This window comes from Perca fluviatilis, chromosome 2 (genome assembly GCF_010015445.1).
Source record: "Perca fluviatilis chromosome 2, GENO_Pfluv_1.0, whole genome shotgun sequence".
Classification (NCBI taxonomy): Eukaryota; Metazoa; Chordata; class Actinopteri; order Perciformes; family Percidae; genus Perca; species Perca fluviatilis.
The window spans coordinates 45304431-45321466 of NC_053113.1; the positions used below are offsets into that span (position 1 = coordinate 45304431).

The 17036-nt window shown below is 40.2% G+C and overlaps 1 protein-coding gene across 3 annotated transcripts in view; it reads right to left on the reverse strand.

The window, feature by feature from the left end:
• Positions 1-11437, reverse strand: part of sez6b (seizure related 6 homolog b) — a 327905-nt gene extending 316468 nt beyond the window's left edge. For all 3 annotated transcript variants that reach the window (XM_039778005.1, XM_039777999.1, XM_039777990.1), the window contains exon 1: positions 11008-11437. In XM_039778005.1, the coding sequence (XP_039633939.1) occupies positions 11008-11083 (76 nt within the window). In that variant the 5' untranslated portion in view covers positions 11084-11437. The remainder of the gene's footprint in view (positions 1-11007) is intronic.
• Between the last annotated feature and the right edge of the window lie 5599 nt (positions 11438-17036).

A 17036-nucleotide genomic window follows, 5' to 3' on the forward strand; every position in this document is an offset into this window, starting at 1 on the left:
ATATCGACTGTAGAAACGGTTGGGTCACGTCATGGTTTGAAAGAGGTGTCAAGGAGGCCATATTTGTTAAAGTGGAGCGGCCCTCTTTAAATAGGGGAGGTGGGCTGAGACATCATTTGTCTTCAGCCTACAACATGGTTCTGAAAACCATTCCCAGGCGCTTTACAGACACACCATCCTGCTCCACCTCTTGAGCAGGGGGAGGGGCATCATCTGAAGCTGCTGGGACACCATCTTCTCTGGCAAACACAAATGGACTACATCTTAGCAGTCATGTGACTTCATGCCATGAGATCATGTGACTGCCTTGTGTATTAAGGCCAGAGTTACTTCCTGTGCACACTAAACAACTGATGAAGGTGTTTGGATGAACACTGAAACGTCTTGTATTTTATATTTTTAATCCAGTGTTTTTTAAATTAAAGCTTTGTTGAAACTACAATTACCTGGATGCATAAATGAATCTCCATAGACATGACATACATAGACATTGAGTACTTTTAGTTTTTTTACAGTGTGGTATTAGTACTTTTACGATCCGAAGTAAAGGATCTGAATACTTTTTCCACCACGGGCCTATGTGTGATACTGTACATTCAGTACAGAAGCTTAATCAAACAGTGTTGCTGTTCTGGGCTGGACTGAGTACAATCCAATAAAGCCAGGAGAAATGATGCCTGTGTGGGTCTTCCTGACAGGCCCCAGGAGGAGCATCTAATTGATGAAGTCCATTCAGATTCCACGGCTGATCAATACCAGCACAGAGTGACTGACAAGTTCAAAACTGCAGAGGGTTTCCTCTCACTCTGCCTATCGTTTTAACTAGCACACACCAGGCTTTGACCAGTCTGGAATCGCCAGACCTTCCTCCACAGTGCTGCAAAGGAGGGTCTGGCTAGCATTCCGGGATGGGAGAAAAACGTGCTCTGGATTATTGCCATTTCTGTAAACCAATCACAATCGTCTTGGGCGGTGCTAAGTGCCGGACACATGTACGGTGCAGGAACATGTGCACGTAGGGAGGCAAGGTCTGGAATTAATATGGCTGTTGAGTGTGTGATGAGAATTTTACTCCAAAAAATATAAATATAATTTATTTATAATTTATAATAAGTCCGTTCTAGCTCAGAGGATGTTTCCGCAATAGGTGGGAGTTTAGAACGCCAACACAAAGAAAGAGGAAGGTGACGGACAAAATGCTGTGTATGAAAACACTGCCCATCAGCAGCAACACGTTTTTTTTAAGCTCCTGTGATATACTTACAGTCACCATTAAGGCTGGGTATCACCACTGTTTTTCTGAATCGATTCAGTATGAAAGAGATTCTCAGATAAGGAACCCTCTAACCTGGCACATTACTAAAACATGAATGTTTTAAGAATTGACTCCAAAGCAGTTACATTAATGTGCTTTTTTTTAACACACAGCATTTAACGTAATAGAGGTTATGTGAGTATTGAGTGACCAGAAAACATTGTACAAGTGCTTTCTTTAGTGCAGAAGGTGCAGAGATGGTATATACCTAAAGCCATCCTGCAAATGGCCATGCCAGTTTCTCCTCACCAAAATTTAGCCTAACTTATGAGCGGTATTTAGCCGACGAGCATGACACCGTTGGTACCAGAGATGTATAGTAACGAAGTAGAACTACTTCACTACTCTACTTAAGTACTAAAAGGCTGTATCTGTACTCTACTGGAGTATTATTTTTTTCTCCTACTTCCACTTTTACTTCAGTACATGTTTTCGATGAGTTTAATACTTTTACTCCGATAGATTTTTTATGTGCTGCATCGTTACTCGTTAGTTAGTTAGTTAGTTAGTTAGTGTGTGTACATTAGTTACGTACGCTAATTACGGGGGGCTTTAATCATTACTGTGCTGGAGAGGATGTTCATTTTACTTGCACAGTGTGATAATTGTACATTTTATTTCAGTATTTGTTAATAAGTGATTAATAACCCACTGTTATATCAGATAATAGTAGTTATAACAGCTGTGACATTAATGTACCTTTTTTGGGTTTATTTCAGAAACTTCCTTCATATATCCAGCGATGTACAGCTTGTAACTGCCTGTAATGCACCATCTTACTACCAAGTAAAAAGTTGAACTCCACCTCGTGACTCGTGCTCTCTGATAGGCGCCCTGGAGAAGCTAATACACATTAGCTAGCATTCACAGGGTTAAAATCATTTTTGTTGAACAAAAATGTTATGAATCATTCCTTGTACTGCTGCTACAGCCAAAGGAATTGTGAGTGTCCTTTAGGCTAAACATTTGAAATAATATAAACAATATGATATTCAAACTTTTGACTGCTTTCTTTAATAACTACATAACACAATACGTACATTTTTAAATAAACTACTTGCAATACTTAAGTACAAAAAATGTTGAATACTTTAGTACTTCCACTTAAGTGTGGTGCTTAAAGAGCACTTCAACTTCTACTCAAGTCACTTTTTTGATAGAGCACTTCAAGTCTGGGTCTCTAGTACTTAATACATGTCTGGTTGGTACCAATGGATGCCATTGGTTGTCTAGTTTGATATGATCTCTAGCTTTAAAACAGCCTCTGAAAGAAAGTTATGTATTGTCCATTAGATTTGCATAAAATGTATATTTGTCTTTGACACCGTCATTTATTCTCCCTTGAATAGTGGCACATTCTTACCTTCACTGGAAAACGGGGCGGGGGGGGGGGGTCAATTTTGTTTTTGCCCCAAGTGGCCTTGCTTACTGCACGACAACTCCAAAACTGTTCTATTCACACATTTGATCTTGAATATTTCAATTGTTCATTAAAATTGTAGACTGGAGTTGGTGTTAAGTCCTGACAAAAACCTTGCACCTGTATCGATGTGTGTGCAACTCAAGAACATAATGCTTCCTCTCAGAGAAAAGTTATCCCGTCATCATTTTGAAGTTGGAAGCCTTTGGCAGTGTGGTGACAAATGCAAAAAGAGAACCAGTGTTTTAGACAAATCAATGTGTGTGCTTGGGTTGTTAAAGATCGCATTTCTTACTGTGGCCAACAGCACTGAGAAGCCCCTTCCTTTAGAATCTGAAGCCTGGGATGTGTGTATGTGTGTGTTTGGTGTACTGTCTGAGGTGTTGCTGTTGGCCTAAAAGAAAGCCCCTTCAGCCCAGTCAGCCTTGCAATAAGCCATTAGTTTGAGGCAGCTCTCCCAGCAGTGCGCTGACAATGATGACAGGCAGCGGCAATGCAAGCAGGCCCCGGGGGTGGGAATCCGGAGGCATCACTTGCTCCGGGTCACCCAGGGCCAACATATTTATCTGGGCAGTAATCTGAAGGAAAAAGGACAGAATGCCTGACCCCAAAACCTTAGGGACATCATCAAAACAGCTCCTATTTCAGGTCGACCATAACTGGCAGAGTCGCTCCATGGCTGCTCCCAGACAGCACGGACTGCTGAGGGCCAAACTGACGAGTAACAGAGCAGCAATCAGCAGTGAGTGTAGTAGTGAAGGTAAAGCGTTAACTCATGAATCTGAGCTCTGAGCTGAATAGGTAACATTGTTAACTCACAACGTACTCTGTCTGCACAGTGATCTACTGCACACTGGACACCAGTGTTGTAGTACTCAAGATCAGTCTTAGTCTAGAGACCACTTTTCTGAGATCTTGGGCTACATTTACATTTCTACGTTTTGGTTTAAAAAACAAATATCTTTTTCTACATTTACACCTCGCATTCACACTGCTCTGGCATTTCTGAGCCTCTAAACCAGAGACATTTGGAAACACTTCCGACCTGTTTGGAATCTGCGGGGTTGTGTTGCAAACAGAGACCTTTGGCAACACCGACGCCAACGTTTCTCCACCTGATTGTGTCATGGAGTCTCGTTCTCTGAGATTAAGCTACCAACGTTACCATGGCAACTACCCGTAACAGGCGGGGCATACATGCTGCCTCCTGTTTATGCCCAGTATAGAAGAATGTTGATGACATATGAGGTTTGGACGTGTTAGTTTAAACGGAGATCCGTTCTTCTACTGGAGAAAAAAACACTTGTGTGCAAGACCACAACTGCCTTTTGATTATTTTATCAAGGCATTTGTTTCACTTATGGCAATAAAAGAGGCAAATTAATTAATTCGTTTTCTGTGTTGTTGTTTTTTAAGGGAATGTGGATCTTTCAGATCAATTTGAGGAGTGCCGATGGTTAGCATTTTCCACACATTATCATGTCATGCAGTGTGGTACTTGCACTGATCTGGTCTTGGTCCTGACTCGGTCTCAACTCCCTCAAAGTCTTGGTCTTGACTTTGTCACTGTGACACCCATTATATTTGAAATGATTAAAAGTGCCATAGCATAACTTCTATATAGGCTATTTAGCACTAGTATTTACTAGTGCAGTTCTATAAAAATATTAATATATGTTAACAACAAATTTACATTGTCAATTTAATTCCAAATTGCAAATGTTACAGGACCATACCAGTTATTTTATATGCTTTAGCCACAAGGCTGGATTACCAACTGGACAAGATTAGCAACCGCTCCAGGGTTCCAGATCCCAAAGGAACCGAGATGGCAAATTTGTTTTCCAATATTTTGGAATATGTACCACTAAACCACAACTGACATAGTAAGGGCCTTAATGCAAGTCCTGTATGATTACTGAGGGACAGATTTTTTCTGAATTTTATGTTTTAAGAATGAGTAGTCACTAGTTTAGTTGATGGTGCCCTTTGAACCCTAGGCTGTTACTCCATTTCCACTTCCTTTTTTTTCAGTCACTACATGTCTTAGCTCGGCATGCCATATCTTTATGACAAGAATATCTAAAATAATAGCACAAGTTTACTTACCAGTGACCAAACTACCGCCCTAGGTCATGTATAACAACTGATCCATCTCCATGACAACCAAGCCGAACAGCATCTGCTGATGAAGGTGATGTGGCTGAAAGCTCTGGGAAATTACTGTGTACTAAATATATTGTGTATTTCTAATGCCAATAATAAAGCTTCAAGCTCAGTGTCATATCGTTATGTATAGAATAAATCTATGTAATACATACATATAGGACAGTTTTACTAAAAACATGCTGTGATATAACAATTTCCCTGTCCAACCACAGGTTTTCAATAAAATGATCTGTATATGAATGGACCGAGGAGAGTGTCAGCGTTGCAGCCATATAATAACCATGCTGGTGCCATATTCTTTTTCTTGGTGCTGTTAAAAAAAAGATTGGATTGGATTGGATTGGACTGGGGTGCATGAACCAATCAGGTTCAAAGGGTTAATCAAGTTCCACCAAAACAAGTTCCTTCCCAAGGCTATTTTGCAGAGGCACCGTGGCTCTGTCGGGCGCTTAGCACTTCCCAAGACGATTGTGATTGGATTAAAGAAATGCCAATAATCCAGAGCATGTTTTTCTCACATCCAGGAATGCTGTGTGGACTAGCCAGAACCTCCTGTGCAGCGCTGTGGAGGAAGGTCTGGCAATGCGGGACTAGGTCATATGTGACGTACAGTATTCCTGGTTTATAATAAATGGGATGAAACATGCACCACCAGAATCCCCTGGTAAATTCTGTGTTTTGCAAAGCAGAACTTTACGGTCCGGCGGGGAAAAACGGTCCGCCTTCCAGAGAGGTCAGAGGTCAAAGATCCCTCTTCAGCAAGTGTTTTATGGGTTAAGCTCTGACAGAACAGGCTGTTTTGTGCATCAGTGACAGTGAGGAGCTTTGAATCAGTATCATAGCATGAAGTATCAGCCAGATGAAGAGGCTGCAGGGTCCTGGCACTCCTGATTACAGGCTAATCAGGGGGCAGGGTGGAGGACGGCCATTAGTAATGCAAAGTATCATATGCCTTGGGTGATACTTGTCTATTAGAGCCAGAATAGCATCTCGCAGTGCTGATGATGGATGAACACAGAAGAGTGAGAATGCCTTCTGTACATGCACAAAACCTGAAAAAGACATAATTAGATGGTTTATAAATGGTAAATTGATAGTTAAGTTAATAGTTATTTTTACTGTTACCAAACAATGAAATGATGATCCATAATGTTATATATATTTTTATAAAGATAGTTAATACTTTGTCAATGGTTAATAATTGTTTTGTAAACCATCTATACATATTATTTCAATGGCTATTATAAAGTTGAAGCTAAAGTTGCAATAAAGTTGCAACTAACTAATTAGTTAATAAATAATAATACGTGGTTTATAAAGCATCAAGTTAAATCTTTTTTGGCGATCTATACAAGAGTTGAACATGCTATCTAAATTGTGTTTATAGATGCTTTACAAAGTATTTACAAATCATTAACAAGTTATTATAATCATCAGATGCAACTTTAGAATCACCATCCAAATATTGTTCATTGACAGTTTACAAACCATTTGGTAATCATTAACAAATACTTCATATAATATATAAAAGGTTATGATGTGAGCAACAACAAAATGTTAGTAGTAAACATTATTAATCATCATTCCATTGTGTGTTAACAGTAAAATAACTATTAACTTAAGTTTACATATTTACCATTTATCAGTGATGGATGTTATTAGCCTAATGCACGAACTTTGACCAAATTTGAGATTTGCTCTGCAAGTCAGTCTGGCCAAGAGCCCATTCAAACCCATTTTTCCAAATCAAGGCAACAATCACAACCATTGAGGCGGGCTTTACACGATGACGACAGCGCTGAGACGGCAAGCAGCTTTTTCTTTACATTCAACATGACGGCCACCGAAGCGTGGCAACCCGTTGATGCTGCTGTCGCTGCTACGTCACCCGGATCTTTGGTCTGATTGGTTGAAGGACTATCCAATTGCGCCCAGAGGCATTTGAGCGGCGTCCTTTGTAAATGGGCTGTGAATTAAGCTTGCCCAGACCCTTCTCAGTTACAACTGAGAAGGGTCTGATGTCAACCAGGCTAGGATGTTATAAAATATCACCGAACATTACTAAAACAGAGGGGGCTAATGTTAAAATAAGGTGAAAAGCTGTGACACGCAAGTTATTCAGCTGGTTAAGTCTTAACCTCTACAATCATGTCACAGCCACTAGTACGAAGCCAAGTTGCAGCCAAGCATTGTTCAAACCCACAACATTTCTTTTTTACATTCTCTTCAAGATCCCAACATTTCCAGTGATACCAAACATGTCAGGCTGAGTTATGTGGAAATGTGTCAAAAATAATACACTAGGCAGAGAGAATATTTCCACTGGATGGACCAGTGAAGCTATAACACACAGGGGTTTGAACATGTCACTCAGTATGAGGATCACATATCTTAAATAAGGAACTCGGACAATGTGACTGATGTGACTGACAATGTGATTTTTTTTACTTTATAACATTAGTGTTGAAGACCATGCAGTCCCATGGTCCGCACTGGGCCTGGTAATGAATAATGTTAAAGTGCATATTTGGATGTGCACAGTATTGCCACACCATATATGTTTGTTATTTAGTTTTGAATTTTTTTTTTCGGACACACTTTCCAATAACCCTAACAGTGGTATAAATATTTTAGAAGTTGTAACTAATGGATCCATGAATGGTTAATACATGATGTAATAATGCTTTATAGCTTAGTTATTTATAAAATACCATAGTTATTAATAAAATACCTTAGTCATTAATAAAATACCTTAGTCATTAATAAAATACCTTGCTGTTTCTATGCTGAACTGTGATGGAAGCAGAGTAACGCAGAGAGGGAGTTCTAAAAGAAAGTAACGTGTAAAGATACGTACGAGAGCCTTCTAACTCAGACTGTTGACGCCTCATATTAACTTCAGCTAAACTTTAGAGTACATTTTCGGATGTCCCTCATTTTCGGCTAGATGTCCCTTACCTTCCTCTTTCTCTGTGTTGGCATTCTAAACTCCGGTGGATTTCTGAGGACTATGGTTAACTGCTCCTCAGATCTCTGCAGGGTAAATCCAGACAGCTAGCTAGACTATCTGTCCAATCTGAGTTTTTTTGTTGAACGACTAAAACACCCTTTGAACGTACACATGTTCCACCAAAACAAGTTCCTTCCCGAGGCTCCCTTCATGTAATCCATTATGTATTGTGCATAATGTGCATATCTGTACTTTGTTACTGATGACATCATGTACTTCCTGTGTAAGTGATTAAAAAACGTCAATATTTAAAAAATGAAATATGGGACTTTAATAAAAGATGGGCAAAAAAGATGTTGAATATCTTTCTTTGTATGTGTGTCTGTCTCTGTCTCTGTATTTTTTTTTTTTTTTTTTAAAAAAAACCTTTTTTCTCTCTTTTCCCACTTATTTTTTTCTTTTTCATCTCAGCCTGATTATATACTTCATAGACTGGAGCTATCCACCACCATCTGCAATTTCTTAAAAAAAAAAACAAGAATTACCAGCTGTGAGCAGCTTCTCCAATTTCCTTTTGTATTGCATTCTGGGACACCAGTTTGAACCACTCTCCTGCGGTCCATCAGGATCAAAAACCTCACGCTACAAAAACACGTTCTTCCCGACTGCAGCTGGCCCCATCAACAAGGCCGGGGACCCCAACCGACATAACACATGTCCACCTCAGATATTATGCGTTATATGCGTAATGCACATCACATGCCCAAGTAAAATCTCCCCTGGGGACAGAAAGGTATATCTGATCCTACATCTCTACTATCTCCCCACACGCACGGATTATTTGTACTTCAGTTTATACTGTGAACATTTGCTCATCCCCAAGCAATCATTTGCGCATTCCTGACCTAAACTGTACAGCTCTTCCACAAAAAGAGATATTTTTATGTATTTCCTATATTTTTCATATGTTCTATTCTACTATGTCTCTTGACTTTTGCATTGTGTTTATTGCTATGCATCCTTACACCAAGGCAAATCCCTTGTATGTGCAAAACTACTTGGCAATAAAACTGTTTCTGAGTCTGTGCACTTTTTTACATTACATTACATGTCATTTAGCTGACGCTTTTATCCAAAGCGACTTACAATTGCGACATACTAGGGGTTAAGTGTCTTGCTCAGGGACACATTGGTTGATGTATCGCAGTGGGAATTGAACCCAGATCTCCCCTCACCAAAGGCATGTGTCATATCCACTGCGCCATCACCACCCACTTTTACACCTATTTTAATCTCTCTGCACTGGCTTCCTGTTCATTTCAGAATTCATTTTCAAATGTTGGTGCTTACTTACAGAGCCCTGAATGGCCAGGCTCCACAGTACACCACGGACCTTTTGCATCCCTACTCCACATGCTGAGCTCTCAGGTCCCCGCTCAATGTTTTTTGAGTGTACCTCGGACTCGTTTTAAGACTCGAGGAGACCGTGCCTTTCAGTCGGTAGCTCCTAAGCTGTGGAATGCTTTTCCAATAAGCCTAACGTCATTGGACTCTGTGGACTCTTTTATAGGCTAGAACCCCATCTGTTCAAACTTGTGACCTGTATGTTTTCTTTGTTAATTTTACCTGGTTCTCCTTGCTTTGTTGCTTGACCATATTGGATGTTATTTTGTTTTGTTGTATTTTTTGACTGTGAAGTACTTTGTGACCGGTGTCTGTGAAAGGTGCTATATAAATAAACTTTACTTGCTTGCTTGCTTTTAGTCTACATACTCTCATTACTTACATAATTACATTTTTTAGCATCAATAGTAATACTTAATTTTCTTCTGGGAACACAATACAGACGCAAACTGCTGCTTTGAATAGAATAGTATAGAAATATGACGGCTGTGTTCGTGGAAGTGTACAGATAAGTTATGTGTGTTAGTGCGTGTGCGTGTGTGTGTGTGTGTGTGTGAACTTCTCACTATAGAATTACATTTCTGACCGACTGATTCTATACATGACATTCGCCTCCTAACTTCAAAATCATCAAACCTTAAAGTATTTGGCCTTAATACAGTAAGCAGCTCGATCGCCTGCTTTTTTGCACACACTCACTAACACGCCAGCAGCCAGACTAGAGACTTGAACGTACAAAACCAGTCAACACATTCCCTGGTGATTATGCAAACACAGGCGTAAGCATCCATCACAAGCTGAATTGCGAGGTTGTGGAGTCAGCTGGTGTCAGCTGTGTCTACACAAACACATAAAAGATGCCTGACAGAGCCGCAGTTTGTCATCACATAACTTCTTTCCTTTCAAGTTTATTTCTTGTCATCTGTCCAATACAAAGAGGGGTTTGTATGGAATGTGGATAATATGATGCACAGAGTATGTCGTGTGAGAGTTGATTTAATAATAATCCCTGGGACTTAATTTGAAGTGCAAGGAAACAGAAAATGTATGTAAAAAAGTATCCAGGGAGACAACTCTGTAACATCACCCATGTTTTGTAGCCTTCTCTATTTTGTCAGGGGGTATGAATAATGCAGGGAGGCTGCAAAACACAATATCAGCCATCCCACTACTGAGACCAGAGCGCCAGGAGATAGGCTGCATTCATTTGGAGCACTTCTAGTTTTTTTTCCAATGCTGGAAAATGGAATTTTTTCACCTACTTTGCCTACTGGAGTTTCCTTTTTTTTCTTCTTGAAAATAAAAAAAAAAACTCGAGGCAGGGATAACTAAACCATAGATGCATCATATAAGAAGTTTTAACAGTTATTAGACAGGGATTTCTATTCTATAAAATGTGTTGTGACTGTTAACTTTGAAGCTTTGAGAACAAGTACTAAATGTGAGCTTTGCATATATTATCTGACAGGATTGTAAGAAAAAATAGCACCTCTCTGTTAGTGTTCAAGTGTTCGTTAGATTAAGGAGTGTGTTTTCATAGCAAGAGCAGCCGTGTGAGCACATGGAGGGACTGACAAAAGAAAACGGTGAAAACGCAAAGCTTCCCGGGCGAAAATAAGACTAAAAGCCCACAACATAAACATCTCGTTTCGGAGTAAATAGGTCGAGGGCTGAAAGCTTTTCTGAACACTCTCAACACTAAACAGTAAAAAACAAAAACAGGGAGTAAATATTTTTGACAATTCTTACCTTTAGCGCCCATGTCCGTCACCGCCGCCCCAAAAACAAGCAGGAGAGGGAAATAATCTCTGATCGCATTCATCATGTTTCCCCCCTACCCACCCCCCCTCTGTTTTACGCTTCTCAAGATTTGGGTAGCGAACGTCCTTGGGATCAACACTTTTCCTCTTGGCGGACTGAGACACGGAGAGCTCCGCCGAACACCGACTACACACACCGAGCGCTGCTCTCGGTGACTCCAGCCCGGGTCCGCTGTCTGAATGGACTCATTGACAGAGACGATGGACTCTTAGTGTCGGTCCGCCAACACGACTACAGTCTACAGACTACGGAGATGTGGGACTCCAGTGGCTGAAGCCTGCGGACTGTAGAGCCGCTGACGCTGCTCTGGCTCTGCTCTGTGCTGGGAGGCTGTTCTTCAGGCTTTCAGCACGACGGACAGCTCCTAGCGTCTGCCGGCGGAACACACGGGAAGCGCATGAAGCTCAAAGTTTGGCACATACCAAACTAAAAACATTCGAATTGGAAACAGGGGTCTTCAGCGTTTGTTTTTTTAACCCTCGTGTTGTCTTTGTTTCAGTTCAATTCAATTTTATTTATAGTGGCCTATTAAATCATAACAGGAGTTATTTCAAAACACTTAACAGATAAAGTAGGTATAGACCACACTAAAATTTACAGAGACAATTCCAGTAATTCAACAGTGAAGCACTTTGTGCTACATTTTTATGTATGAAAAGTGCTATATAAATAAAGTCTGATTGATTGAAAGATAATGGAACTATGACTAGAAATAATAGTTGTAGAAGTTCAGGGTGTAGTAGGGCGTTGCAGGGCGTAGTAGGGCGGAGCAGGGCGCAGAGCAGGACCACAGTGGCAGCTGCAACCAGGATTTAGGTGCCACCCTGATCCAAGGAAAACCGCGAGGCAAGAAAACATAAGGGCTCCGGGGAATACGCTCCTCAGAGCTAAGTTAGTAACAAGCCTATCTGGGACATGAATGCACACAGATGGAAAGAGAGAGGAGCTCAGTGTGTCAACGGCAGTCTAGAACTAAAACAGCATAACTAAGAGCTGGTCCGAGGCAAATCTGAGCCAGTTCTATAAGGGTTGGTAGATGAATCTGATGACTAAAATTTCAAAGCCTTTTGAATCAGAAATATGGGTTTCTTTCAACCAAATGAGATGTTTTATTCTATTTTATAGCATTTAAAAAAAAAAAATGTTTAAATGGTTTTTAAAACAGTATACTGAATAAAGCTTGACATAAACCTGTCTGTGATTATCTATTCAACACCCTCTGATCTTGAGGGTAAATGAGATTTATTGACCATGAATTCCAAGAATAAGTGTAAAACCTGTGGTTACAAGTTGGTGTTAGTGGTGTGTATACTGGTGGTAGGGAAAACAAAGGGTCGGATAAAGTGAGAAAAACTTGTAAAAAAGCGCCAAAAGCATAAAAAAGCGACATAAAAAAAGTATTAATTCTCAATTCCACCCAGGAGACAAGTTCGACGGGAGGAAGACAACACAAGGAAGACGACGGGAGGAAGACAACACAAGGGTTAAGCCAAGAAACCCTTAACAGAGAGAGAGATTGGGGACCCCCTACTACATATATCAAATAAATAAAGTTGCATATTAAACTGGGCCTACAAAACATGTAGGACAGCCTAAAGCCTTTATCCATACCTTTTTAGTGCATAGAATACTAAGCTATTAAAATAATAATTGTTGGAATGATTTAATAAATTACGCTTTAATGTTAAACATACATGTGGCACAGTGAACCCTTAGGATGAACTGTATCTGTAGATTTTTTTCCACAAATAGGCTGATTTAAATTTACTAATAATACGTTGGATTCATGTTAAGACATTTTAATTTCTGAAAAGACTTTTAAAAACCTAATAATTTGGCGGCAGGTAATGTTAAATATCACAACAGGAGTAACCTCAGGACACTTTACAGATAGAGTAGGTCTAGACTACACTCTATAATTTTCTATAATTTACAGAGACCCAACAATCCCCCCCAAGAGCAAGCATTTGGTGCGACAGTGGCGAGGAAAAACTTCGTTTTTACAGGCAGAAACCTCGGACAGAATCTGACTTTTGGTGGGCGGCCAACTGCCGCTGCAGGTTGGGACACAGAGACACTGATACAGATATAGAGGAATATGATTCATCATAATTATAGCAGTTGGCGTGAGGCGCAAGTTCAGAACCACTGATTTATAAAATAGAATAGCATGCCTTTATTGTCATTGTATCATTCAAAACGTACAACGGAATTCGTAGTGATGCTCCTGTAATGTGTTGCAAGTTAAAAACACATTCATTCATACATTCTACATGACAATAATGAATCAATGTAATAGTCATCCCCCATAAACACTATAAACATTCAACGTGGTTTAGTCTGTGCAGAGTTTTTATAGCTGTGGGGAAATCAATTCTATGTAAAATCTGACATTCAGAATCCTCATGTAGTCCCAATTAATAAAAGAGGAATAAGCAAACATTTTAAGTGTAAAATGTTTGATAACTCCTCTGACTTTTTTGGACATTTTGTTTACTTTTTTAAAAGTTTTTGTCACCTATTTGGACGTTTTTGTCGCGTTTTTGAGGGTTTTTTTCTAAGACGTCTTAGGTCTTCAGGGTACTCAAAGACAATTTACAGAAGTTCAAATTATTATAGAAAATAGCACACTATAACACATTAAAAGCTATTCTGAAAATAAAAAAATAAAAACTTTTGATCATGTAGATAGATTTCGAGATAATTATCCTACTGTGGTCTATACTAAGGACTAATGTAGAAAAACGTAAAAGCTTAAACCAGTGCTTTTTAAAGCTACATTGTGTAAGATGTTTAAGTTTCTCCAAAGAATTTCTAATATAGGAAGAAGTTCCACTCCCTCGTTACTCCTCGTTACTTGCTTCTGAACTGGTTGCAGTACCACCAGAGTTCCATATAGGGGGCGCTCACAGGCCAGTGCAGAATGAATGGGATTCTATGGAGCTATACCCCTCAAAATCCACTTTTCTCAGGATATAATTTTTTGTCTAGTAATTTGAATGTTGCATTCGAAAGGGGAGGCTAAGGAAATACACACTGCTGGGTGATAGATTTTTTTAAAGTCGTTTTTTTGTTCTAAAAAGCCTTTTAAAATGTCAATGACGTCATACACATATACGGCCAGAGATACTGCTTTACGGCAAGCTCTGAGTCACTTCCTTTGTTCTCTCGAGGCATCGACAACACAGCTGACAGGTTAGACTCTCCCTGTTAATACATGTGCTAGAAAGAGGTTTGCTGATGTTTTAAAGACCACGCCGAAATATTCACTCTGACATTCAGGCTCTGCTTCGGATGCCGTCAAGCGGGATCTCCGATCGTAATCACTCCTTCACTGACCAATCAGCATTCATTAGCAGAATGCTAGCGTGTTATGGGCTGCAACGACTCACCCTGTAAGAAATCAAAAGGACATAAGTACTCGTTCATTCAACTTTCGACCTATAATCGATGTTGAACTTGCAAAAACTACAATCAAATCTGAGGTTTCTCAACGACAATCGGGCGAAAGAGACACATTTAGCCGTCTAGCTCCATAGAGTCCCATTCATTTTGCACTGGACCGCGATCACCCCCAGTGGAACTCTGGTGGAACTGCAACCAAATACGGTACAATGGGGTTGAATAGGGAGTGGAACGGCTTTCCGTAGACCGGCTTTGGTTTCTCCCAACTAGCGGTGAAATTGTATATGACAACCAACTGAATATTACTTTCTAGCCCCTCCCATTCCGAGCGTGTTTTAACTCCAACGGTGGCCGTATCATTCCAAGAAGAACGACTTTGTCTGTGAGTGTTCCTTCCAGTGTAATAATAGTTTTACATTTTCGTTATTTTGGTACCATTTCATAGCTAGCATCAGCTATCAGGTTCCCAAACGAATGCAAGCTAATGTTAGTAAAGTGATCCTCCCATCTTCAACAGGCTTTCAAATCATGCCGGCAGTCACGTGTAATCTCCCCCTGGCATTCGTCACAGGGCCACTGAGTGTAAAAGCGCAAAAGGCTCTTTGGCTAATGTATTTTAAAGATGGGGGTGCAACATGGCGGAATATATACGAGTGACTTCCTCGTATGTATTTTGAATGATTCTGAATGTTAGATTCTACGCTTACCAGAATACTTTGATTAGTTGGTGGAAGTAATTACACATGAATGAGCACATATTTGTGAAAGAACAAAGTTTTTTTTTTTGCTAAGAATCAACTCAAAACACTACACAATGGCGCTTTAAAGTCTGAGACTGTGGGCTTCCCCTCAGGCACGTTCAATCTCAAAACAGCACATTTCCTGGAAACGGCGTGCTACGGCTGGAATTATGTTTTCTCTCTTTTGGTGGGTGTGTCTCTTGATTATTGGCTGTGTTCCAGGTGATATCCAATCAGTAGAGACATGTCTGTAAACCCGTGGTTATAAAAAGGTGCTTGCACGCACAACAGGATGTCCAATGCACCCTGTTTCAGTTTAAAAGTTTTCTTTGTTAGCCTTTCTCAATTTTTGGATGCCTATGGGTTTATGATGTTATTTGAACCCAAAGACACTGAACAATTGAGCCAAGAGTAACATTTATTTATTAAGAAAATTCATTATTTTTCACACACTTGTGAGCTATGTATCCCTTCTTCACAACACAAAATCTAGACTAATATAATAATATATTTGTTATACTTTCACCCAGGAAAACACGTGTTTCGTTTCTCTAGAGTTTTAATTCGTTTTGGTGCCTAAACTTAACTGTCGTCATCGTAGCTGTTTCCCATCTAGCCTCAACTGCTGTTAAAGCACCATTCTGACAATATGTATTTAGATCACTTTCTAAATAAAAGATTTAAATAGCAAATTATACATTGTCCCATAAAATATGCCATAACATTGTCTCTAAAAGGGCTAACATCAAGGTTTCATGGTAATCACAATTATTTAACAAGTATTTACTTTTGATACCAAAGGTGCCATTTTATGCTGCCCTCTCTTAACTTCCTACACTCATTTTCAATAAAGATTTTTGTAAACTTACCACAGATGATTTGGCAAAGTAATACAAAAGCTCTAAATGGTCTAGCACCATCATATCTAGAAGAGCTCCTAATACCCTATTGTCCTACTAGAGCACTGCGCTCCCAGAATGCAGAGTTACTGGTGGTACCTAGAGTCTCTAAAAGTAGAATGGGAGCTAGAGCCTTCAGTTATCAGGCTCCTCTCCTATGGAACCAGCTCCCGATCTGGGTTCGGGGGGCAGAAACTGTCACCTCATTCAAGAATGAACTTAAAACTCTCCTATTTGATAAAGCTTATAGTTAGGGAGTGAGGAGTTGCAGTGTTCACCTAACTGGCCCAACTGCTTCTCTTCATAATTGTTAGATTAATAATACATAACAAAGTAGAGGGAGGCAGGCCAGCCAAGCCAGATCCGGCAGGGGGAGAGTTCTAAGCCCGAAAAAGCTACCTCTCCTTATGACCTGTCTCTCTTAGTTACCTGTTATAGTTACGCTGTTATAGTTCTAGACTGCCGGGGGACTTCCTTCCTTTGACACACTGAGCGCTCTCTCCTCCCTTTCTATTACTGTTTCTATTACTGTTACTATTACTATTACTATTTGTGTGCAGCCCGTCCCAGAAATGCTTGTTACTAATCCTAGCTTCTGGGGAGTTTACTCCCCGGAGTCCTTATGCTTTTTCCCCAGCGTATTTCCTTGGAGAACGTTGGCACCAAGACCCTGGTTGCAGCTGTCGCGTGGTCCTGCTGCACTTCCTGCTGAGCTCAGCGATGCCCTGCAATGTCATGCTGCGTCCTGCTGAACCCTGCAGCTTTTCCGCTACATCCAGTCACTGTTCCATTATTAATGTGACTACTATCGCCACTGTTCATCACACCCCAACCGGCTCGTCACGACACGGCCACCAAGAGCCTGGGTCTGTCCGAGGTTTCTTCCCAAGAGGGAGTTTTTCCTCGCCACTGT